Genomic DNA, 26,643 nt, shown 5'->3' on the forward strand with positions numbered 1-26,643 from the left:
GAAAGGCGAGGAGGGAAACTTGGAAGAAAAGGCTAGAGAATGGGCTGGGTTTGGGAAGGCAGAACTGTAAATAGTTTAAGGCTGGAGGGAGGAAATGACGGCGATAGGGAAACAAAACAAGGCTGTGAATGTATTTGTAGAACGACACACACATACACACTCTGTTCTCCATCTACAGGCACTGAGCGAGCACCTTACCGAAGGGATTTTCAAGCCAAAGTAGTGAATTGCCTTTTGAAAATGCACAATGTCATATCACTATCAGCAATATTGCATCTTAAAGATGTGGGATACATTTTCATTGGCCACTTATCTCAACAGCCTGGCAAACGCAACACCATTAGACATATTTACATCAAATCCCTCCCTCCTCTCTCTCTCCATCTCCCCTGTGTTGTGTCCCGGGAGGAAACCAGCAAAGTGTGTGTTTTTCAAAGCAAAGAGCGAGCCACACCATCTGCAACACGCTCGTTTCTGGAAATAAGAATATAAGTCTAATTGAGCTTTTTAATTGTCCCCTAAATCCTGCTGAGCGCCCATGCTGCTGCTTAGCGGTGTGTGTTTTGTGTACGCATGTGTCCGGTCTTTTGGGACGTGAACGGCTCTGCTTGTAACCGGAGAGAGGGAGTGAGTGAGCGTGCTGCAGGCTCCTTCAGTTCATAATGAGCTAACAGCAACGTGCGGTGACCCTTTGAGGAATCTATTAGTGTGCATTGTGTTTTTTGTAGCTTTGGAAAGTCTGTGTGTGTTTACTTTAGTCAGGAAAAGGAGAAGTGAGACTGAGTAGGAGCCATTCATGCTGGGTTTGGTGCATCATCCTGGCTGTATTTTAGCCACTTTGAATGCAGCCTGTTCTGAATACTTTTTTTTTTTTATGGGCTTCAAAGCTTCAGTGAGAGTAGACCCTTTTTACAGCAGACATTTTGACTTGTCAAAGCAGGAATTTGTAACATTAATGATGGTTGTGTGCCATTTAGGTGAGCTAGTTCTAAGGCTTTGGTATTGTGCATGCCCACTCGCTGACACTTACACAACTGGGGCACTAAATAGAACAGAGCCATCTTTATTGGTCACACCTGTGCTAGTCTTACTTTGACTTTTTTGATGTAGCCAACACGATATCTTATTTACTTACGATTACCATGGCAACAGTAGATGTATGAAACTTCGAGCAATGGGGTCATCCCTGTTTTGGACCTATATCTGTGTGTGTAAACAACTCATTGATTGCTATTGTGGCAGTTAAATTCCAGTGTAACTTTTGAATCAAACATGTATGGCATCAACACTGACTGTGTAACAGTGGATATGTAATAGAGTCATCAGTATATGTGTGTGTGTCTGTGTAATTAACACCACCTCCAATCAGGCCTCATCTCTTTGATTGCATGTTGGTGTAATTATCCGTGTGTGCGTGCGTGTGTTGGTGTGAGAGAAAGTAATCTAGGACGAAGGATTTCCTCTCTTTTCTATACGGACAACTTCCACCCCGCTCATACACACTTCCTGTTTCTGTCTGTGGGGCGGTGGGAGAGGGTCGGGAGGAAGCGAAAGGGCACGATAAGCTGGCAGATGTGTGAGTGTTTTTGAGAGAGGCCGCAAGAAAGAGACACAATAAAGAGCACTTCTAAAAAAAGCAGTCTTGTGACAGTCCAGTGCTCTCAGCTGACTGTCTGGAAACTTTTGCTGTTCTTTCTTCTGCCGCGTGCCTATTTTGGTCCAGGGGAAGCCTTCTCACCAGTTTAGCATTTTCTGTGTGGGTGTGTGTGTTAAAGAGGTGGCATACATTAACTCTAACACAATATTCACTCACTTCCACTTCTTTCTTTTCTCACTAGCAATTGATTTGAACTTTATTTAAGCATGAGTGAGATGGTTGGAAAGCAGAGTAAAGAGGAAGAGGATTTAATGCTCGGTGACATGTGTCAGAGGCTGCTTTTGTCAGGAACACACGCACATCAGCAAAGCTACTGGAGGCATTTCCTTAGATGCTGATGGTGGTGCACAGTATCGCTGATGCATATGCCATTTCTTATCAAGCGATGCCGTTACACTGCCTGTGTTTGTGTGTGCTGGACTGTTTATTTTGACTGCTCTGCACATCCCATGACAAATATAGAGAGGGCTAAGGTTTGAGTGTATTAGAGAGAGAGTATTTCCTCCCATCACCCTCTGGTATTGTTTTTTTCTCAAGCCTCCCTTCATTCCTCCCCTTCTCTCCATATCTCTGCCGTGTCTTCCCTCGCTGACACAGAGAAAAAAATAGAGTTGACCCAGCTGGCCGCCGCTTTAGACAATCTGCGCTCTCTCTTTTTTCTCTGTGTTTGCCCTCGTCTCGCTCTCTCACTCAAGACAGACAAACCACGCACACACATTATCTGTTTGTAATTGGCAGCCAGCAGCCTCTGATTTCAAAAGGTCTCACACTCATTGCTCAGCTTTTCTCCTTTTTCCCTTCCTGGGGTCTCTTTCTTTCGTTTTCCCTTTTTTCACCACTGCCCTTCTCTCTGTTTGTACTTTGAGCCTGTGGGACTGCAATAAGTTCAGCTCTTTCAACACATTACAACATAATATTTTAGTTATTGTCTAGTGTGCTGTAAATCATGGGAACAAACACTTTTTCAAACAAGAGATTCAAAGAAATGCACAGAGTTTGCAAACAATCACTTCCTTGTTTTCCTGTTGTTGTCCCTGTTGATTTGGATGTTGCCAAATTTGCTGGTGCCAATTGTATGAGAGTACCGCCCAGGCCTGGATGAACCCGCAGAAACATACAGCCAGTCGATTACAGCTTCTAATTCTCGTAATTTGACAGGAATGTGGTTGAACGTGGGTGGGCTGTATCATCTGGATTGCTTTTGGGTGTCAACCAAACCCATCCCCACCTCCTCCCCGGAGACTGCAGCCATTGGTCGGGCCCCATTGTGTTTCAATGGCTACAGGCCAAACCAGAGGCGGGGCATCTGTCCTCCACCTGGTCGTACCAGCTGCTCAGGCACTGCTATGGCATGCCAGGACTGTGTGTGTGTCTGTGTGTGTGTTCCTGTGTCTCTTTGCATGCCTACTCCAGTGCAGGCAGCGAGTGGCATCATGTATATGTGCAGAGGAGTGTTTTCCTGTATGTTTGTGCATACTGTACACTTACTCAATCACAGTCTATCTCTATACCCGTGCCCTCTGTGACCTTGTAGTTACATAAGGCAGTGTGGAGTGGCTCTAGTTGAGCAGTAGAGGTATTAATAGACGTTATTTGAGTGTAGCACGCCAAGCTTGCAGCCCACATATAGAATCATACGATGTGTCTACTCAGCTGGGCCCAGAGGATGGAAAGCTGAACCCACTTTCTTTTTCGGTGTACCCGTCGTCGCTTTTCATCGGCTGGAAAGCAGCGTGTGAATGATATATTACTCCTCAGCTCTACTCATTGGCAGGGGGACAGCATCCGCTTCCTGGTTTTGTGTATTCACCTCCGCTCATTGGCCATGAGACACCACATCATTTTACAGTGTTATCAACAACCTGCAATGGTTTCCCTTCCTGTATTACCTGTTTACAGGAAGGGAAACCATGCCATTACCACCAAAGATGACTTCATTGTAATCATAGTATAACTGCTACATACTGTTAAAGCATATATAAAGACCTTTGTGCTGCTTTCCATTGGTAATTTCCTGTTCACCCACAGGAGTTGCTGAGTTAGCTCATCAAAACTCTTAAATTCCCAGAAAAGGGAAGGTCAGATATTGAGCAATGATCATGTTTTTAACATTTCAAATAAAGAAAGCAAGGGCTTAAAAAAAGTAAAAAATGTATCTTCCTCATTTCTCCTTTTCTATTGGCGCCATTTGATGAGTAATATCAAGACTATAAGGGATTAAATAGCACTTGGGACTAGGTCATGTCTGGGTTTTAGTGCGCGCGCATGAACATGTGCTTGCACACATGCCTGGCACATCTGCTAAATGTCACCATGGACACTCCACAGCTGTCCCTTTCCACTGTCACACACACTGGCACAGAGGCATAAATGGTGCAGTGTTGAGTGTGTTTTAATAGGGTCCAGTTAGAGCTATGTGTGGTCTCTTATTCCCTGTCCTCTCTGTGGATGACTGTAGCAGCTCACTCTGTCTTTCCCATCCCTCTGTTGTTTAATTGTTTCACTTCAGCTTGTACTGGACTTCACTCCTTTCCACTTTCTCTCTCTCTGTCTCTCTCTCACACTCACACACACACAGATGGTGAACAACATTTTCTCCCTCTCCCTCTCTGTCCAGTCCAGTCTTTTGGCTCTTGAATCAGTCGTGCTCGTTGTGTTTGGTGGGCAGCAGCCAAGACCATCCCTGTGGACCATTACAGCACACTAGGAGCGCAGTATGAGTCGGCAAGGGAGGGAGGGGAAATGGGAACTGAGCGGAGAGATGGAGTGAGATATAAAAATGTAAAGAGGAGAAGAGTGCTGAATGAACATCACAGAGATGAAGCGATGGAAGAAAAAGCATTGAAAGAGTGGAGGGGAGGCGTGAAAGGCACACACTGCTTTAACTCTCACTTGTGTTCCTGTCAGTGGCAGTCTTCCCAGTTCTCCTTTTTCTCTCCTCCTCAGTTTCAGAGGTGGATTCCCGGCACCAGGCCCCAAACCTAAGCCAGGGACTTTCCTCTGGCTCCTCCCCAAAGAAGAGTTAGCTAAAAAAGTGGGTGGCCTCACCTGGGGATGGAAGGATGAAGAGAGGAAAGCGGTTATATTTTGTCTTGCCAGACTGCAAAGTCAGGCCTTTGGTCTCAGACAGAAACTTATGTTGTCTTTGCTTGGGTGGAGAAGAGAAATGGGCGACTCACACTGGAGGAAGTGAGTTACTGAGTGCATATGTGTGTGCAACTGTTAAAAAATGGTTCATTGTTAATCAACACAATCTGCAAACCTACTACGTCTTTATGGATTTCTGATTGTGTGAAGATGTGTGTGCACAAAAGTTAACTTTCTCAAGTTCACTCACAGTCACCTATAGTAGATACTTGAGCATAATTTTTATTTTTGAAACAGTTACTCACCCCTCTTCGCTTCCTGTCCAGTTTAGGTGCATTAATAACTTAAACCTCATCCATCAGAACATCTCTTCCCAACTCTCAGCAGAAAGAATTACATTTAGCCTCATGCCAAAGAAAACAGAGTTCTGCCTTCTGGACAAACACAAATAGAGTCCAGCCGTGTTAAGCTAACAGCAGAATCCCCAGCAGACCTACAGATCACATACCACATCACCATTAAACTCAAAGGCAAGTCGCAGATTTGGGTGTTTTTGACTCAAACCCAAAGGTCATTTTTCCCTCCTTGTTCTTTTTCTCCCTCCTGGATAACACCAGTTATGTGGAACTGACGCAGCATATGAAAACACACACATACACACACACACACACACACACACACACACACACACACACACACACACACACACTCACTCCTCTCTCTTCCTCCGTACCTCCCTGCACTGCTATGAGGTTGCTATGCCACTGTCTTTCCATTTCTCCCTTGACATGTGGAGAGTGTTGGTGGACAAGACTACACTTCTGGTGCTTGTTTGTGTGTTTAAGTGTGTTTTCACACTAACAGAGGTATTAAAATACTTGTAGGCATACACCAACACACACATACAAAGTAGTTGGTGAGGCAGTCGAGGATTGCATTGAAGGACAGGATTAGGGCAGTCATGTCAGGAATGTGCCTCCTCCTCTCTTCTGCAGTAACCAGGAACAACACACATACATTCACACACTTGCACAATACAGACCTATCCCTTAACCCGACATCCCTTATCGTTCCCTGAGTTTGTACTTTTGACCTCTTTACACAGTGTGTAACAGACACTTAAAGATACATTGATGATTTTTTTTTTTCCACGTATAGTTAAACTCCTATCTGATTATAAACTACTCCACATGTGGGGAATGGTTTGTATGAATACAAACAGTATGAATACTTTTGAATAAACTGTGAATGAGGAGCTAACAAGCTTGCTAACTGACAGTTAATGCTAATCAACTGACATTTAGCAAGCTAGCTAGTTCAAACAGCTTTTTTCCGTCTTGATGACACTGTTGAATAAAATTAGGGGAGTTAACGGCACAGTAGGGAAAAAAATTAGAAAGAAGCTCAGAGAGCTATTTTAACTCCTGCCATGGTTTCTAGTGTGCTGGCCATTAGCATTTCACAAAGATGTGCAGTTGAATTTTGATGTTTTACTGCTTTTCTTTGTTGTTTGTTTTTGTAAATTGAATATCTTTGAGTTTGGGACTGTTGGTCAAAAAATATACGACATCAGTTTGATCTCTGTTAATTTGTGATGGCCATTTTTCTTTATTTTCTGACTTTTTATAGACTGAATGACAAGAATAACAAAATTAAGACCAAGAAAACAAATAAGAGATAGTTGAAAGAAGGACAATGTGTGTGTTTGCGTCTAAGGGTGGAGCAGTTTGTCTTACTGGAACACTAAACTCACAGGACCACGTTCAGACTATCGTACCATGCTAGCACACTGCCACTCACTGATTAAACGCACACACACATACACGCACACACGGCCAACCACGGCAGTAAATCGCTCTAAACCACGCCATAAAAGCTCATTTTAAACACCATCTGCATTCCTCGTTCTTTACAACTGCCAGACGTTATTTGTGTGTGTGTGTGTGTGTGTGTGTGTGTGTGTGTGTGTTCTGTCATTACTCTTCTCCCCTCTAAACCATCTCTCATTTAAGCCACCAAGCTTCCTATTGTTACCAGTAACCTTACTCTTAATTTAAAACATCTTCATTGTCGCCGGCTGACGATGTTGTGGTTCACTGCCATTTTGTGCCCTGTGCTCAACTTGTTTACGTCAACTTCTCCCTTTCTTTTCTCTCTGGATGTTTCACGGATGTTTGTGGTGTGTGTAAGAGCTGAGTCAGGCTTTTACTTTTTTGCTTGTGTGATGGAAAGACAGAGGAGGAAGATACTTTCAGGGGAAAGGGTGAGGACTTGGTGAAAAAGAGGATGATTCAGAGGAGAAAACAAAAATAAAAGGAGAGAATGACGTTGGCAGTGAAGAAAAAACCAGAGGTGCTTTGGGAAGGGGGTGAAATAAAATGAACAGAGGGGAAGAAGGAGAAATGAAAGAGGCGGAGGAGAGGCAGGCATTTGTGGCCAGGAATGGTTTGGCACACATTACACTGAGGTGTGGTTTTGGCATGGCTCCCATTAGCCTCTTGTGTTACATCTATTACAAACATCTGCACGCACACACACATACACACACACGCCTACATGACGGCACAGTCAAAACAGACCCACATCTTAACCGCCATAGAATTCCTCACCATAATTCAGGTTCTTCCCAAGAAAGATGGAAATCACTCATCTCTCCCTCTCTCTCTTTCTAAAAGATGCTATTAGAGGCACCAGTGGCCATGTAATCACTTTGGCTCTCCCACAGGAAGGCGCACACACATGCACGCGCACACACATACCTACCTTGGTAATTACGGCTGAAGATTGGGTCCTACTCGCTGTAATCCCAACGAATGCCTGATCTAGTCGGTAAATGGCGGGTCAAGCGGTGCTGCACAGTGTCACATCAGGAGTGGGAGTGTGTTTTATGGTCTTCACTTCCTCCAGCTGTTAATTGATGCCTTTTTAATGTGACTGATTCAGATTAACTCGGCACACTTGCATGCATTCACTGCACGCGAGTGTCTCCGCTACGCATGCAAATTGATAGACTGTCTCGCACACTTTGTATGCACACACACTTTGTTTCATACAAACACACCCTCCCCCACTCACACACTACACAAACACTCCACTCCCCAGCTGATCTCCTCCCGTGTTTGTATGTGCTCCACTTCTCCCTTCAAAGCCGCACAAACAGATGATAACATCTGTCCACCTCGTTGCATTTAGCACTCTTCCCAATCTTTGTTTAGTTTCCTACCTTCCTGCGTCCGATAAGGCTAGCAGCTTGTTAGCGTGGCTCTCTCTTTTTTCTGAGGCTCCAAAGGTTAGCAGTAGTAGTGTGTCACTGTAGGAATCACGTGCAGTGTTGTCATTCATGTATGCACGCACCCATAGCCGTAGATACATTTTAAATCTTGTCTTTAAGTGCATTCATTCTATGTCTTTAACATTAATTTCCTCTCAGCAGTCTTTGATGTAAATGTGTAATATTGTTTCGGTTGAGATATCCCATAAGGGATTTGTGTTGCGCCTCAATGTAAGAGGAGGTCTTTTCTCATTTGAATGGCGACACTAAAAAGGCATTCAATTGGAAAGCTCTATCTTCAAGTCTCATCTTATTGTATATGATAATGTTGTGGTGCAGTTTCTTCTCCCGTTTGCAAGACAGCTGATAAAATCAGTCATAGTAAAGCACCTCTCTAGATGCAATGCTTTTCACACTCGTAGCCTTGTGTGTATGTGTGTGTGTGTGTTTGTGTGTGTGTGTGTAACTCCATGCAGATGATTGAGTTAGTGTGATTTAGTGATGGTCGGAAGATGAAATGCCGCCGCCGCGCCGTGTCTAGCGACTCGCTACACACACTTATCTGACGACTGCTAGCTAAAGGCATTTAATTTGCAGGGGGAGAAGGAGGGAGGAAGGGAAAGGTAGAGAGGAGGGAGGGGGGAGAAAAGTGAATAGACGGGAGATGAATGAGAGAAAAGGAGAGAAATACATCGCAGGGGAAGGCTGAGGATGCAAGACATGGGTAGAGATAGAGGAATAGAGCAATGACAACGTCTTTTAATTTCAGAGAGCATGAGGATTAAAAGGCCTTACCAGTGATGAATAGGTTTAATTTGCTCACTTTCTTTCGGCCTGTTTACACTATAGTGTAGGCATGTATGTGCGCCGGGAGAATCATACCACATGTGGCGGCCGCCTTTGTTCCTTTTCTCCCCTTTTTGTTTTTTCTCGCCTCCTCTTCCTCCACAGCATGTGTGTGTGTGCACATGTGTGCGAGTATGTGACCTTTTGTAAGCTCTGCTGGTGAAAGGCCACAAGCTCACACATGAATAACCATGGTGCAGACATGTGTGTGAATACCCAAGCCAGTCAATAAGAGTTGGCATAGCAGGTAACCTGTTATGACCTGGCAAAGTATTTGAACTGGAGGCTGAAACTGCAACAAACAGTTATTTTCATTATCGATTCTTCTGTAATTTTCTTGATTAATCAATTAGTAGTTTGGACTTTAAAATGTCAGAAATGTCAGAGCTTCCTAAAGATGACATCTTCTAACCCCCAACCCGAATCTTTATTGTCGTAGAGGAGCAAAGAAACCAGCAAATATTCACATTTAAGAAGCTGAAATGAGAGAACTTGGACTTCTTTTCTTTAAATGAACGACAGTCATGACAGGAGGAGCTTATCTCGCGTTGAAACATCAAAAAGATAAAAATAGATGACTTTAGTTCGAATCATCTTTTAATGGAACAGTGATAATGATAGGCGAGAGTTTGAGTACCCATCATTCTTTGTGCTTCTAAGTACAGGTGACTTGAAGGTGTGTCTATCAGTATCAGTAATGAGTGGTTGTGTGTAGATAGCTGTGTGTTTTTGTAAAAGAGCTACGCAGTGAAAAAAAATGGCGAGGAAAAGATTTTTTTCATTCCCTCTCTTTTCTACATACATCTAGGTCTATCTGGTGCATTTATATCTATTTATATAAAACATAAATAAAGAATCTTAACAAGCAAGGACTCTTCACCATAGCAGGCTTCCTCCTGTGTACACTCGCTCAAAAAAATACAAACACTGTCAAATTTCACGCCCATAGGCAGTGAAAGAGAGTCAAATTCATGGTTGCATCTGCTCTCCTTCCCAGGCCTTAAAATAACCCTCTCCAGACACACACTGTGTTCTGATAGCAACCACAATGACATTCCACAGAGTGTGTGTGAGTGTATATATGTGTTTGAGTGCACGCCTCCTTCATCATTGTCACCATCGCTCTTTGTCTGTCTCGCTGCTGTTGAAGGAAAGGCTGCCTGGTCTCTGACTGTCTGACCCACATATGGTCTAAGTTTACTCTGAGCTCTTCTATATGTCGACTGTATATACTGTGTGTGTGTGTGTGTGTGTGTGTGTCTGTGTGTGTGTGTGTGTGTGAGCGTGTGTGTGAGAGAGAGATGGTGTTGGGGGATTTGTCCCATAGATGTATCGGGGCGATCACTCACTCATGTGTGATGCTCCATCTGCTCCCAGCTTCTAACTCACTCACACACAGACACACACACACACACACACACACACACACACACAAACACACACGCCAACCCGGGGCTATGGGACTTTTGCTAGATAAACAACTTATTCCATCAAAACATTTTTTCATTTATAGACGGGATGCTCTGTTTTCACTAACGAGAATGGCTGTACTGCTACCCACTACACATGTGTAGACACTTAAGTGCTCGTTGCTAGTACCGCTGTCCTCCTGTATTTCTGTTCCACACGCACTCAGCGTGAGGTAAAAGGGTTGTTTTTCTAATGTTTCTAATGGAAACTCTTGCTGTTGAAGAACAGTTGATGGATTTGTTTTGCGTCTTGCTGTGTTCAAGTTCTGCCAAGCTTGCAGCGCGATAGGAAGTGAGTGATTTCAGCGCTTTATCTGAACGCCCCTGCTGCTGATAGAAAACACAGCGTAAAGAGGGACACAGAGGATACAGGGGACGTTTACATGAAGCTGTCATTATGTTGTCTCCACTGAGCTCAATAACATAATGTGGCCAGTAGAGCAGCAGTGATTAATCGATTAGTCGATCAAAATAATTGGCAACTATTTTGAATCGTTTCAGTCATTTTTCAAGCAAAAATGTCAAACATTTGCTGGTTCCATTTTTTTAAATGTGAGGACTCACTGCCTTTCTTTGTCATTTTTTATCATCTTATCATCTTTAAGTTTTGTTTTAAGTGGGTCGCTAGACTTAATTGCCCAGCGTAGCATTTTACTTGCCCATGGCAAATCCTTATTGTTGAGCCTTGCTAACACAAAGTCATGTCATGTCTTGTTCACTCCTTCCCACAGTCCAGTGACTGGCGGACCCTGCCACTTTTCACTCCTCTGTTCATGACCCTCTTGCTGCTTTTCCTCATTTTCTTTTGTTCTGAAGAGGGCCACACTGGATTCCCCTCTTCAGAAAGGCCCCCTAAACACACACTCGCACACACACATGCACATGGGGGCCCCCTCCACATCAAAGTCAGGAATGTGGGGCCTGCTACCATTATGCATGGATAGACCTAGTTATGTCAGTTTACCCCTATAAAGATAGTGTCTGTGCATGTGCGTGTGTTCCGACATGCTATTGGTAAGTGTGCTTTATGTTCACACACACACACACACATCTCACACACACATCTCCAAATCTGCTTTGAAATGTCAGAGCTGTTACCCGGACTACTCGAGCTCAGAGTGTTATGGCTCTAAGTCAGACCAGCGAACACCTGGACCATTTCATTCACTTTCGTTCCATGAGCTGCTAATTCATTTTCTTTGAGTCTTTGAAGTTCCTTCTTACCTCCTCGTTTCTTGATTTTATTTCCTTATTTTATTTAAAGTTCCTGTGCAAAAGCAGTATTTCTTCACAGTGAGCGCGCCTTAAAGCTTCACTCTGCACTCCGTTCACTTTTCCTCCCGAAGCACATCCATGCAATAGAAGACACACAATTGATGATCTCTGTCCCTGTCTGCCTCCAAGTCTCTCACTTTCATGTACACAGGCCTCCATCAGTTGTCACTCGCGGCTATGACAGGCATCATTCTCGTTGACGTGCCGCCGCCTTATCGCCCAACTCTCACCCTCATACCGCCAGCCTCCATATCACCAGCTAGCTATCCCGTGTGTCTATCAGAGCTAACCAGGCCTGCCTGGCACAGATAAAACACAGCATTAGGGGCTTTTGGGTGAATTGGAGGGTTGAGGGGAGGTGTTAATGCACAGAGAACAGATTACAATGAAAATATGGATGTTGCAGGAGGAGGAGGAGGGAGTTAGTTGGGAATGTTTCATTGTGGTGATGTTGCAGTGTTGTTTGTTGTCTGTTTTCTCATACAGGGGATTATGCAAGGTTTCTGGATATCAAGAGGCATGTTGCAGAAAGGGATGAAAATCCTTGGGGAATGTTTAAGAAATGGGCCATATTATGAGGATGCACTAGATGTTATTCTACAACATGTTTCACTCATTTACTGAATTAGATATCAGATTTCAGTTGTTTTCAACATTTTCAAGTCACTTCTCTCCAGAGAGCACAATTGTAGTGGAGTCAATACTTAATCTCTCTTTATTTCCAGTTTTGCTGAGCTGACAAACACCATTAACAATAGGAAGAATAGCAATTGTAGGTCATGAAAGATCTCCGAGTAGCAGTTTCACATCAGAGGCATTCAGAGACGAACACTATAGTTTCTCCTACTGCCGTTTATGCATCCACTCTTCTTTGCCTGTGGCTTTCACTCCTCATTATTCCCCACTCTTAAACTCTCTGCTTTGTCTTCGTCCTCTCCGCCCTCTCTCAATGCTTCTCAACGTCCTTACTTAAGACAGTGCCTCTAATGTGTTTAAGGTCTGTTAATGTTACATTATGCATGTTGACAAGAGAGCAGAGATGGGCTTATCCTGAAAACACAAGCACAGCATCATTCTATGAATCCATCCATCAAGCACTTAGCGGGAAAACTAAGCAATACAGAGCAGACAATGAGACAGCAGCAGCTTCGAACATCAACACTGAATGTAGCATTGATTTCTTGGCTTGGCTCACACACATACACGTTTGCATAGAGCTGTGCATGTATATGCATATAAACGTAAACCTGTGAATTTCTAAATGTGTGAGGAAACAGATTTGTGCATGTTAATCAGATGTGAAACAGACATATGCACAAGCATGCAAGATTGCATGCACACGCACACACATGATTGAACACACATATTTGTACATTGGAAGCTCTATTAGAATAAGCTCCAGGCAGAATTTGTTTTAATTAGACGAATGCTCCCTATGTATCCCGTCCGTCCGTTCGTCCGTCCATCAAACTGTTCACTTCATATATTCCATGGTCCTTTGTTCTCTCCCTGGTCTGAATATTCTCTGGCCAGTGTTTGCTGCAGCGCCTGTGAAATGAATTGATTTGAGACGATTTATTACCTGTTGTTTTCACACGTCACCCACTCTCGCTCACCCACTCCTCTGTTTTCTCTCTTTCTCATCTTTCTCACTCTCCCCACACGTTTAAAGAGAGAAAAATAAAACGTTAGCACTGCATATGAAGTGCTTCTTCAAAGAAAGGGATGAAGCAAAGACATGAAAGGAAACAAAACACATGAGGGAAAAGGTTACATTAAGTCAGGTGTATTAAGTTACCATCGCCAAGTGGTTGAGTTTAAAGTGATATTGAAATCAATAATGGATAAAGGGAGATAAACTATGAAGCAACAGTTGTTTGTGCATGTGGGATTTGCAGACTGGAAGATGCACAGAGAGACAAGCAGATGGATCCAACCAGAAGATGGGAAGGCTGACAGAGAGAAAGACTTTTATTCTCTGCATTATTGCGCGTTTGTGTGTGGAAAACCCAGTCAAGTCTGGGACTGGTCATTAGCCAGTGAACTGGACTTCGGTGTCTGGTCCAGAGATAGATGTAGCTGCCAAATGAAATGCCTTTTTTGTGAGAGAGGGAGAAAATGAAGCCAAGAGCACACAGAACAAAAACTACTGTTTCACTTGTGTGTGCTTCAGCCAGCATTTTTTCTTATTCTGGTTGTCTTTGCTCTAAAACTATATTACAGTGTGCACTGTTCTGTGTGTGTGTATATGCGTGTGTGTATTTGCTCATCTAGATGCGAGCCATCCGTGAATGAAATGTATCCTTTGTTTACGGGCCCATTATCTAGATAATAACATCCATATTTCCTTGCATCTCCAGTGCTTTATCACAGCCTTATGAGCTCTTTCTCTCTCTCTGTATATATCTCTCTATCTTTCTTGGCCTCCCTCTATCTCTCTCTGGCGCACACACACACACACACACACAAACACACACAGGCACTGAGAGATAATGGGATTGTTGCCCCTGGTTTCTTTTGGGGAGATTGTAAATAAATAATTTCATCACAAAGTCTGTGCGCCCAGCGTCCACTGGTGCAAACCTCTTTGTGTGTCTGTGCGCGTGTCCATGTACATACATATCTATCAAAGTGCATATTAGCGTATGCATATCAATCATCATCTCTGTGTGTATGTGTCTGTTTTCATCTTATCATTTTTCATCTATCTGGGTGCGAACCTATTTGTCTGTGTGTATATATATGTGTGTGTGTGTGTGTGTGTGTGTGTGTGTGTGTTCAATATCATTTTCCAGCGAGTCATTGCCTGCTGTCCCTTCCTTGTCACTGTGGGCTGATAGTGGTGCGAGTCGACAAAGCTCAGTAATGGAGAGCTGATACTTGCCCTCCCCCCTGTCGCTCTGCGCTTTTCATTTGCTGCTGAGATGACTTTGGCTCACAGCCATCCCAGCTAGCCAATCTCCCATCTTGTATCTGTGCCATTACTTTCCATATCTGGGCAAATTATTCGCCAAAAAGCTCACGAAGGAAATGTCAGCGTTGTGCACGTGCTGGTGTGTGCGCGTGCCTGCTTTCTTGCACCGTGAGATAAATAGTTTGTATACAGGTGGATCGGATGATTAAGTTTTCATTGTGGCTTTCTCCAGGTCCACAGTGTTTTCATTCACACCCACTTTTTGTCATTATTTCAGCTTTACAAGTGTTTTCATTAGTTCCTGCGAGGTGCGGAATAAAGCTGTCCTTGCTACAGTTGTAATAACACCATTACCCGTACAATGATGTTGCTGTCCATGCATCGACCTCTGTGTTCATTTCTCCTTTCAATTAAGCCATTTACATGGCGGTGCAAAGCAGCCACTCTCAGCGCTTTCCCAAAATTGTGATAATTTCTTGCTGCCAAACACTTAAATGATAACCACCTGTTACTGCTGAAGTAAATGAAGTCTATTTCTCCAGCTGGAGAAACATACACAAAGGCTACAGTGTGTTTCAAGTCTGGTTCAAGGGAAAATATGTAATGTAAAGTACATTTGTTGGATAATTTAAGTGGGATATGAGGTGTGAGAAAACAATATATTGGTACATGTCTTATAAAGGTCTTGTGCAAATTGTTATTGCAGTAATAATTGGAACAATCATTGTATTTGTATTTAACCCTTTGAATACTTGAAAATACTAAGTACTTTCATAAGAATTTTATGTTTAGAATATTTGAGTCTTTTCCTGACTTTTTTCTGCTGTGTTACCTTGCAGATCTTGGTGAACTCTGTGAGTCCCAACCGTCCAGCGATGCTCTACGAGAAGGTGACTGTCAGCGAGGGAGGAAGCCCCTTACTGAGAGACATGCTGTTCAGCCAGGACCAGCAGAACATCTACACACTGACTGAAAGACAGGTGAGCTCAGTGACAGAAATATGCTCAATATAAGGCTCACATGCACACAAAAACTCCACAGCGCACACACAGAGTGCATCTTTTTGTTCAGATGATATGTGGGAACTGAATTGCACGGAATACATGCATCAACAAAGGGGGGGGGTAAATGTTGCCATCATTAGCTTCCATATCTAGCATGTATCCTCAATACAGCAGTAACCACAGGTGATGGCACTGGGCTAACAATGCCTTGGTAACGCATATGGTTGCAATTACACCCACAAGCCTACGCACAGACACACAGACACACACACACACACACACAAGCACACACACAATTCTGTTGTGTTGCTTGTTGCAACAGTAATTTCCACTGCAGCAGTCTAGTACCAATTGTCCAGAGCAGACCTCACCCCCATTAGCCATTAGTTGCTGTATATCTTGACCCTCCCACCCTCTCTACACAACATACAACACGACTCGTCCCCACTAGATGTAATAACACAGGAACACACACACGCACCCAAACACACACCAGATACACACATTACCACCATGACGATTCGCTAATAGTCAAGACATTACGCACACACAAACATACAGGGAGTGTTATAGGTCACATGTGGTGCGAGTGTGTGCGCCCATGGTCATTACCAGCCCCACCGCTGGTGAGTGCTGTGTCTACTTTGATGGTGAGTCGGGGGTTGGGGTGTGTGTGTGTGAGAGGGGGGGCAAAGCATGTCGCATCTCTGTCGCTCCCCAGGCCCAGCTGCTCCCCTCGTTTTTCTGTCTCATTAGTGCGCTGAGTGAAGGAAGCAGAGATGAAGAGGGGGGGGTTAAAGAAAGTTGGGCTGTACATGATGTGAATATGTCTGTATTTAATAGATCTAAAACAGGCTTTAGGGAAAGATTGTCTGATTAAAAAAGGCTGAGATATGTGTCTGAGGTCTGTTTTGTGATGGGTGTTTGAGGCTAGGCGAGTCGATTCTGTTCACTGATAAACCAAAGCCTGGCCATAAAATGACATTTTCTTTCTCTTTTTCTTCTTGTTTTTGCCAAAGGCCAGTGGCTCGTTACTGTATTAATTAAACCGGTAATCCGTGATACACTCTTTGTATTCGAAATAAACTGTTACAGAATGGGCTGGGTATTGTTTGAGATGATTCAACATAGACGGCAATATGATATGGTGGTTCAGTGTTTTTCAATCCTGTTGCCCCCTGCTCTGCATGTTTTAGATGTTTTCCCTGCTCCAACACACATATGTTTGTGTTGGACCCTGCTTCCTGAATCCTTACATCAACAGTTCACATAAACAGTTTTCACTTACTGTTGTATCGTCAAATATGTACGTTTCCAGGTCAGTGTTAACATAATTTACCTCTTAAATTATAGTTTGAGGTAAAACGTACATATTTGACAATACAACTGTAAGTGAAATCTGTTAATGTGAACTGTAGGATGCACAGTTAGTCTGACATTTCTTTCACTTGTAGCAGGTATGAGATTGTGCAAAAGCAGGAAGTTACAGAAGGGAGGTGGGTCACACACATGATAGAGGTACAAAGCACACCTACAGAAGACCGAAGCCTTATAATAGCAACAAATTGATAGACGATGGCTGTTTGTTGTGAAAGATCATATAGAGGTATACACAGATGGTGTTAGTTTGTGTGAGTGTGTCTTTGTGACTTGGTGGCCTGCTCCACTTTATCATTGCAGCTAGAGCAGCTAAGGGCACGAGGGACACACACACATACACATTTTTACTATAAAACACTAGCACAAGACAAGAACATACTGGGCTCACACACTTGAACACTTCTTGCACACACACACACATGCCCTTACAACCATTTACACTCAAGGACGCTCTGTCTCCATCCAACTCCCATCATGCTCCTTTTCTTCAAAAGTCCCCCCACGTTAACACACATTCTCTCTCCCTCTCTAACGCACACCTTCATCTCGGTGTGTGTTTGATCCCCATTAATGGTTAGCAGGCTCGGGTTAAGCAGGGCAGGGGCTGCGGTTGCCAGACCTAGCTAAACCCCCTTTCCAGCACTAATGACTAGAGGGGGCAATTCCCTTCTCTCGCCCTCCGTCCTACCCTCATCTTTATCCTCTGCCCTCCATCTATCCCGCTTCGCCCCCCCATCTCTACTTTTATAAATCCGCGCCTTGGCTGCTACCCACACACACACACACACACACACACACACGCTCCCATGTTTCCATCTAAGCCCAAATTGAGTCCTCCCCTCTCAACTGCCTTCTACTGATCCCATTCCCATGTTTTTAATGATCTCTCACTATCGCTGCTGTGGCCCTCTTTTCTCCCCTCTCTCTCTCTCACTCACACACTCACACTCACACACACACACACACACACACACACACACACTGTCTTTTTCGTAAAGGAGGCAGAGGTGGAAAATTGTGGAATTGAGAAAAGGATGGATAGTTGAATGGAAGGAGGAGGAATTGAGGGACGGTGGTAGGAGGCTGGTTTTAGCTACACACACAAACACACATACGTACACGTACACAAAAACACACCATGCATGAGGAATGCAGCCACGCTCCCTCTTTTCCTCGTTTGCCACGAAATAGATACACACAGCCCTGCTCTCATCCTGTGAGTCGGCAGCTGTGTGTGTGTGTGTGTGTGTAGCTGGCTGCCTGCGGGGGTTCCTCAGACAAGCCAAGCACATTAAGGTGTCACTGGACATATCCACTGATGCGTAGCCCACGACAAGTCCTCCCTTGCCTCACCCCCTCTTCTCTCTCTCTTTCTCTTCTCCCTCTCTCTCTCTCTCTTTCTCTCACACACACACATACACGCTGACGAAGGCCCATGCGGTGAGTCAGAGTTGGGGGCGAGGCCTAGTGATTTATGACTCGCTCTGTTCCAGCTATATTCATCACTGTCATTATTATCAATGGAGGATATGACAGCAGGAGAGGACGGCATGCTGTGTATGTGTGTGTGTCTGTGTCTGTGTGTGTGTGCGCGCGTGCATGTGTGTGTGTGTGTGTTTGATGAGAAAGTATGTTATCACAGGAAATTTAAATCAGTTTATTTGTGCCTGCAGCGAATGTTGTGTGTGTTTGTGTCTCTGACTGTGTGCTTGTTTGCGTTTTCCACATTTGCACATTGGAATTTGGTTGCATGAGCTAATCTTGACATTACTGATAAGGATCCATTCACTCACTGCAAAGTTTCATTGTCGGTGTAAATGAGGAATTACATTAGAAACTTTGCTAAGTGCAGCTTGTTAGCTAAAGTTTTTTTCATGTGAAAAGCTTCACTACGAACAATGTCCCTCTTTGACTCAGCACCAACTTTTTGAAGCGTTTACTGCCGCTGTGGGAAATCATCTCTTGGTGTCTTGGCACAGTCGGGACTCTACATCATCAAATCTTTCCCTTCTCTGTTATAAAGCCAAAAAGGTAGAAAGCTCCAACTGAATTTGACGCCTCGGCTCCCATTCTTGCAGTCTTTGTAGACATACTCAGCCTCGGTGTCTCACACACACGGACGCACACATCCTTGTGTGTTTGATGGCAGCCATGCATATGATAGCGGCGTGGTCTGCGGTGCTGGCTAATTGCTGAAAGCATGAATATTCATCTCGTCCGATGTGGGAAGTGTTTGGAGCAAGTGTGAGCGTCCTGGAAACAGAAGAGAAGGACTTGGAGTGCTTGATGTATTATGTGTATGCATGAGACAACCTTTGTTCAGTGTCAAGCATGCTACACTGAGCGTTACTGTGTGTGTGTGTGTATGTGTGTGTGTATGCGTGTGTGTATTAAAAACATTTATATCTCAATCGCATTTTGTAACAGTGATGGCTCATGGGTTCGTGCACACATTCAGCCAAATCTGCATGACTTTGTAGGAATCTGCATTTGCACACACACAGCATTCAAACATATTTGTGTGTGTGCGAGCGTGTGTTTGCGTGTGTTGGCTAACACCATTGTCCGCTCTCCATTCAGCATCTGAAAGAGATTTCCCCCTCCACATTTCACCAAGACTGTCATCCCTCCAAGGAATCTGTATTCTTGCATGTGCACATGTGCACGCACAGACACAAAGTTCTTGCGCCATTCACAAGATGTTGGTTTGAGGCCCCACAATACGAAACAATGGTCTGTATTGTATTTTTGGTTCTCTCAACAAGGCCTCATCAAGTAATATCTTACCCATAGGGTTTCATCAGACATCAATCCTCTGTGTTTGTGTGCGTGTGTTTGTGTGTGTGTGTGTGTGTGTGTGTGTGTGTGTGGATCTGTTTACATTCGCATATTACTGGTTCGCTGCCAATCTCGTTAGCAAACACATTAGCACAGACTGACATCAACACACATAATAAGCAGCTGGTTGTATCAATCAAGACTGACATTTTAGTGAACTAGATACAGCTAATCAGTCAGTTCTAAGTAGCTCAAAGATTAATTTCCCACAATTCATCAAACTCTGGCCGACTGAGCAACTCTAGACGTGAACAAGTGAATAATGCAGCATTCAAACACCAACCACTCAGAGTGTGTGTGCCGCACCGCAGCACGCAGGAAAATGTGATTTGCTTAAATGCTTGAGCAGCTTTTTTTTTTTTTTTCCCTTCACTTTGGTTCATGAACTGAGCCCACCAAGCATCCGACCTGTTCCTTTGGATTCATAAACACGACTCCAGCTTCATCTTTTCCACCCTCTGCCCTGACTGTGTAAAGCTTGAATGAGTGCTTGGGTGTCCCTTATTCCACACACACCAACACATCAGGACTGCCCATGCACACACACTCACATACACACACAGACTTTGAGCAAGGAGGTGGTCATTGTTATGTAAATGTTAATAGACCCGGTGCAGCGAGGCGTAGACGCGAGTACAGTGAGTAGAAGCGAGGGGTGCTGGTGCGGGCGGCGGTGAAGCCATGTAGGTATGTGGCTCTCAATTACAAGAGTTCAAGCCATTATAGCACCTTACTCAGCACATACACATACACACACACACTCATACACGTTAACTGTTAGTCATACATTGGTGCACACACACATATATGTAAATTTCCACATTTATAGACCTTGTGTCCTTTTTTTATGTAATGGGAAATGTCTCTACAGTCAGTTGGGTTCTCTTACATTGGCTGTGTGTATGAAAACCATCACATTTGTGGGAGTAGTGAGAACATTTGGCATGCATTATATCTCAGGACAGACTTTTTTGATGGAGTGTAATCGTCTGAAAATGGCTGTAATATATGAACACAATATTAAAACATTATTGTGTTTTTTCTTGTCCCCTCTTCTCAAATGTGAGAAGTGAACTTTGATGGGCATTTTTCACAATTATCTTACATTTTATAGACAAAACAATGATCAAGTTAATTGAGAAAATTAAAAGATAAATAAACAATTGGAATAATTGTTAATCTCCCGTCCTTTCTGTGTTATGACGACAGAAGAGAAAGAAACAAACAACACAGAGAAATGATGCTAATTCCTCCTAACAGTGGCAGATACAGTATGTGAGCAGATTGACCAAGATGCTATCATTAGCTAGAGGCAAATAGTCTCTTAATACCTCAAACTTCACTTCTCTCTCTCTCTTTCTCTTAATTGTGTTTCCTGTTTCTCTCACTTCCCGCTTTCCTGTCGTATCATTCCCTCGTGGTTTTTCCCTTTTTTAAAAAAAAAAAAAAATCAGTGTGCACTTGATTGAGTGTGTGCATGCCCCATCAGAAAAGTGCGCTCAGACACTTGTCTACGGCGTGATGCTATCAGTCCTAATGGAAGTCTAGCTGTCACTAGATAGCTCTGTCTTTCGCTCATCTCTCTCTGTTTTACTCTGCCGTCTTTTCCCAAAGGATGGCGTGATAGAGCAGACTGATAGGGTTAGAAAAGAGGACGAGATGGATAGGGAGGTTAATGGTTTCTCTCTCCCACCGTCTCCCCCTCCTCCCCTTTCTTTCTCAGTCGCTATCCACCGGTCATACGATCGGTCCTCCTGTTGCTTGACAGTGATTGGGGCGGAAAGATGTAGCTCTGACTGATTGTCATTGGATGAGGCCAATCAACCACTGGCATGGCCCACAGAGCCGCTCTGAGCGGCACATCATCTTACTCGGCCCCTCGCGGTAACCACAAGCCCCACTTGGTGGAACAATGAAGTCTCGCTCATCCATGACAGCACAGGGAATTGTTTTGAATTTGAGTCAAATTTCTTTTCAAATTCATGCACAGCGGGCCTCGTCAGACCCGGTTATGAAGTATCAAAAGGGGGAACAAGCAGACTGGAAAAGCAGAATGGCAAAAAAAAAATCTTTCAGTGTTCACTGTCAGATAAAAGATGAACATGATGATGATACAGATAAACACATTCAGTTGCATTAGGTTACATTATTGGAAATATAGGATTTAGTACCTTTGGAACTTGATCCGTACCAGAGCGTTAAAGTCAGAGCATCTCTTCCTCTGCTGCATTAACTTCAACCATTCTGCATTACTAAATTGCTGGACTGTCCCCTTTAATTTTCTCCCTTATGGATTATTGTACAATTTTTTCAGCACTAACTAACAGTTATAAGGACAAAGTCAAATATCTGTCTCTGACATGAATCAAGGTTGTACATATTAAGCTCCTGCAAATATGTCCTCCTGACAGGACACAAAGTCCATCAGACAGTCTTTGTTTACTCCCCGTTCCTCACCACCTCTCCACAATCACTATCTATCATCCACACACCTACCAGGCAGGACTTCCACATTCCTGTGAGAGCAAATAAAGAAAAGCAGCATTTTTCCTCTTACTCTCTCCTCTTTCTCTCTGTCTGTGTATATGGTGGTGGGTCGCTTGGCAGTGCTAATGGAAATGCCAGCTGTGTGGCTCCTCACTCCTCACCAAGTCCATTTACTAAAGTGACAGAGTCATTTACCAGGCCGCCGGCCTCTCCCATCCTCACTTAATTAGAAGACCCCTAGGCCTGTCTACCTTAGCCGGTCACATTTACCTCTTTCTCTACAGTCTCTTTCTTCCAATTCTTTGTTTTCCACAGTTTCAATCTCTGTCTCGTCCTTTGTCTCTGTCTCCGTTTTCTTCTTTTGCTCTCTCATTCAACTTTGTTGTTCTCTCTCTTCTCTCTTTCTATTAGTCTCTCTTTCACAGGAGGGGCAGAGTATTATGGACAAATGGCTACACAAAGAGTGAGAGAGTGTATTGACCTGTAGTTTGAGATTAGCTCTTTTTGGAAGAGTTAATGGGAATGTCCATGTGAGCAGGAGGGTGGTGATGAAGAGTGATGAGGTCTCAAATCTTTATTTTTCAAAGTTTTGTTTGACTCTTTTTACTTACTCTTTATTTGTGTAGGCAGCCCTAATTGTTGATTTACTCTTGCTCTTGGGACAGATACCCCTGTCTTCAAGAAGCCAAACCTTTCTCATTTTTTTCTAGTTTTGTTGGAAAAAGAGTTTTTCTGAATGTGTACTTTGGCAGGTAGTGTTGCATCAGCTCTTAAATGAAGATCATCAAGTTTCTGAAGATATGTGCCTACTCTTCTTTTGACAGAAGCCACATCAAGCTGCACAAAGCACATGAGGCTTACCTTACTTACCCATGATAGAAGCACAAAAATTAATGAAAATGAACCAAATCAATAAAACTGGGCAGGTTAAGCGCCCCCTTTTGAAACATTCCTGGTGGATTATGAAGCCAGTGGACGACTGAAAAGTCATAGATCTGTTACTGGTGGAATCAAAACGATATGTTTTTTTTTATTAGAGCTTCTTAAAAGTCATACTGCCATTTTACTTGAAGGTGCTTCTGTATTAATTTCCAAATACATATTCTGAGAAGCTCCTGTTAGTCTTACTATGTGCACCCCGTATGTGTCTGTATGCGTAGTTTATACATGTTGTCTCAAAGTGGTTCTCAAGGAGAAGAGAATTTGAGTTGTCATCTTTATTTCCCATGAACTCATGATACGTGCGCACACAAATGACAAATAAATAAGTTGTTTGATCTGCCTCTTGTTTTTGCTGGGCTGGAGTATAGAAGGGGAGATCAGAACAGTTATTTCAGAAGAGGGAAAAACAATGGAGCGGATGAATAATTGAGCCCAGCGCAGGAGAAAGAGGATAAAACGATAAATTAAAGAGGCGCAAGAGAAGGAAAGCTCATCGGGAGGGAGAAACCGCAGACAAAACACAATATGAGAGAGATAAAGATAAAGCGAGGGAGGCAGGGAGGGCAGTGGGCCCAAGAAATACTGCAGGGAGTGACTTTTGAGAGAGAAAACGGGAGATTAGGGCTATCACAGTGGGCACTATTTTCTTCCACTGTGGCACATAAGGACGTAATTCACTAAATCGGGTCCGCAGCAAACAATTTGAGTTGACCACAATGGCCACATCTGTCAATAACATCTCTGCAGTGTAACAACCATTTGGACATCTTTCAGCAAATTGAATGTGACAGCAGATGATTTTCCGATTGAACACAATGACGTGATTACTGTTTCTCACTTTTCAGTGCTACACAGCCTTTGCCCATCCTCCCCGTCTTCACCTTTCCTTCAGCACCCTCTCCTTCCTTTCCAGTGCCAAACTCTACCTAGTCTTGTTTTCTTTGCTGCTTATCTCCAATCAGTCAACACATCGAGCTCCTCGCCAGCCATCGATCTCGTAAGCCCCTTACAATCCAGTCAATGCACACATGCTAACCTAGCCTTTGATACAACACCCCTCCCTCCTCCCCTACTGGCCCCCCTGAGCAGGTATTCCAGCGCTGGAAGAACTAGCTCACTTACATGGGCACCCTGTTGTGTTGAGAGCCATGTTTCGGCACTAGGCCTAGGGGATAGCCAGAAAAGCTAACAGGGGCGGGAAGAACCTCCCAATTCTGTTGATCCATTGCAGGCTTGACACAGCAGAAGAATTATGTTGCATCCTGTTTCCATTTTAACAAGACAAATAGAGTGTGTAGGCAGGGTTTTTAAATGCAGGGTATACTCCCTGAACATAGGCAATCGACTCCCCTCATTTGCCTTTTCCTTTGCTGGTGGGTCCTGTTTAGCGTCACAAACCTGCTGGAAAACAGGGATCAGGAGAAAGCAGCATGGAGGCCAGTAGATGATGTTTGATGTTTGAGCAGTAAACAGAAACGGATAAAAAAAACATAACTTCAATGTGCGTCATAGCATCATGCCGATAAAGGGGGCGAAAATGACTGTGTCCATCCAGGTATCATATTTACTTCACTGCTAGTTGGAGATGGAGCTGGCAAATACCCCTGACCAAGAGGCCATTTGTTGATTTTTTTTTAAACAGGGGGCTGAACCCACTTTGTTTCATTTCCCTTCGACTAGCGGACAATAAATCCTAACAAACCTCAGTCAGATAAAGGATCAATAAGTAAGACAGGCTGGACTAACATTTTCAACTAAACAACCTCTGTCCCTCTTGTTCTAAGGAATCAACAAGGGGGATGCGTTTTGACGATTTTGCTAACAAGAGGGATGGCATCCTCACTTATCCCCTCTCATATCCCCCACTGCACTACTGCTGAATCACTTGAAGCAGGAGTGAATGCTGATTGTACCCATTCATATTGAAGACAAAAGCCAGATGTTAGTTGGTGTAAGTTATTTTTTTTGTCCAGTATGAAAGGGGTATAACACACAAGTCCCTAGTGTCTGTCTATTTTTATTTCTCTTTCGTCCTGCGGCACTTAGTGGCTGTGTTGGTAGATATAGATTTTTTTCGTGCACATGGCTGTTTGCTGCAAGAAAAAAGTAAACGTAAGAAGATGGAAGATGATTGACGGTTATTGAAATAATGCAGGTGTTGTTAATGTCAGTTTACAGAGAGGAGGCGACGGAGGGATGATGGAGGGATGATGACAGGTGATAGATAACCTCTCCTCATCCTCCTCATCGTCCTCATCCTCCTCCCCTTGCTGTCTGCTCGGTCTGTCAGCTGCTGGTTAAATGAGAAGCAAGGAAAATGTATTTTGTATTTAATTTTTAGTTTAAATTCGACTCTTTCCTCCTAATTTCTTCTCTGCCTAGCCACAGCTAGTTGGATTACAGAGTAAGGTTTTGGATGAAAGGAGAGGAGCAGTAAAAGAGCCACAAGTTTATGAGATTTCTCAGAATTTTTCTCTTGAAACTGAACATGTGACTTTTTTCCCCCATATACATGCAGTTTTCTTTTGAGTATCTATGGAAAGCTGACCGTGTATATGTGCTCTCCACTTAAATTGGCATCCTATATGAAACCAAAGCCAAATTTTTCTACTATCGCAGGATTAAAGCCCTATGAGGTTAAGTGCACAGGAGGTTCAGTGGTAGTTGTTCAAGGAGGCACAGGCGTTACTAATTTATGATGCGGAGTCTCATGCAGATCTCTAAAAATAACTGAAAATAAACTGTGATTTCTTCCTCTTGGCACCCAGACAGTGTTACCCAGAGAGGAGGCTCTCTTCTGGTAGATGTCTCAGCTCCACCCCCTCCTCTTATCCTCCACTATAGACTCTCCTTGTGTTTGAATGTTAAAAAAAGACGCCGCAACAAGGCCGATCCTTTTATGTCTGCGGATTTAACAACCAATGAAAGGCAGCGCTGAAAGCTTTACAGGTCCTTTGGGTTTTGGGGGTGACCGTCGCAAAGCCTGTTAGCTGGACGTTTAGAGGCAGGTGATGGCGCTCTGTAAAAACAGATTGGAGAGGAAAGGTGGAAAGTTTATAGCAGGAAGGAGATGTCATGGCATTGCGATACGGTCAGGGTGGAGGGCTGACAAGAGAGGAAGAGAGCGCGAGGAAGGAGAATTGAGTTACGGTGCTGGATGCTATTGTAAATAAGGAGATGGCAAGAGAGAGGAGATGGCGGGCTTGGTTTATAAGGTCATTTAAAGGAGTAATGTGGCACGCTGTCGGGAATTGGCTTTCATTAAAAGAGCCATCGAGAGAGACGGAAAGAGGGAAGACGGCGAGGGAGTGTGTATGTGTGTGTGGGTAAGCAGTATTACCCGCACACACGCAGACACACATTTTTTTGGATCTACATGCAGTCATACAAGTTCATTCCTGGCTCTTATAAAACATTTTATATCCCCACTGGGAAAAACAACCATCATAGCCCCCCTACCACATCAACCACTC

The 26,643-nt window shown here is 43.7% G+C and overlaps 1 protein-coding gene across 4 annotated transcripts in view; it reads left to right on the forward strand.

Moving 5' to 3' along the window:
- Positions 1-26,643, forward strand: part of plxna1b (plexin A1b) — a 188,399-nt gene that overhangs the window by 69,901 nt on the left and 91,855 nt on the right. For all 4 annotated transcript variants that reach the window (XM_084348545.1, XM_084348547.1, XM_084348546.1 and 1 more), the window contains exon 4: positions 15,359-15,499. In XM_084348545.1, the coding sequence (XP_084204671.1) occupies positions 15,359-15,499 (141 nt within the window). The remainder of the gene's footprint in view (positions 1-15,358; positions 15,500-26,643) is intronic.

This window comes from Pagrus pagrus, assembly GCF_965226575.1.
Source record: "Pagrus pagrus genome assembly, chromosome: 3".
In the NCBI taxonomy this organism is placed as follows: domain Eukaryota; kingdom Metazoa; phylum Chordata; class Actinopteri; order Spariformes; family Sparidae; genus Pagrus; species Pagrus pagrus.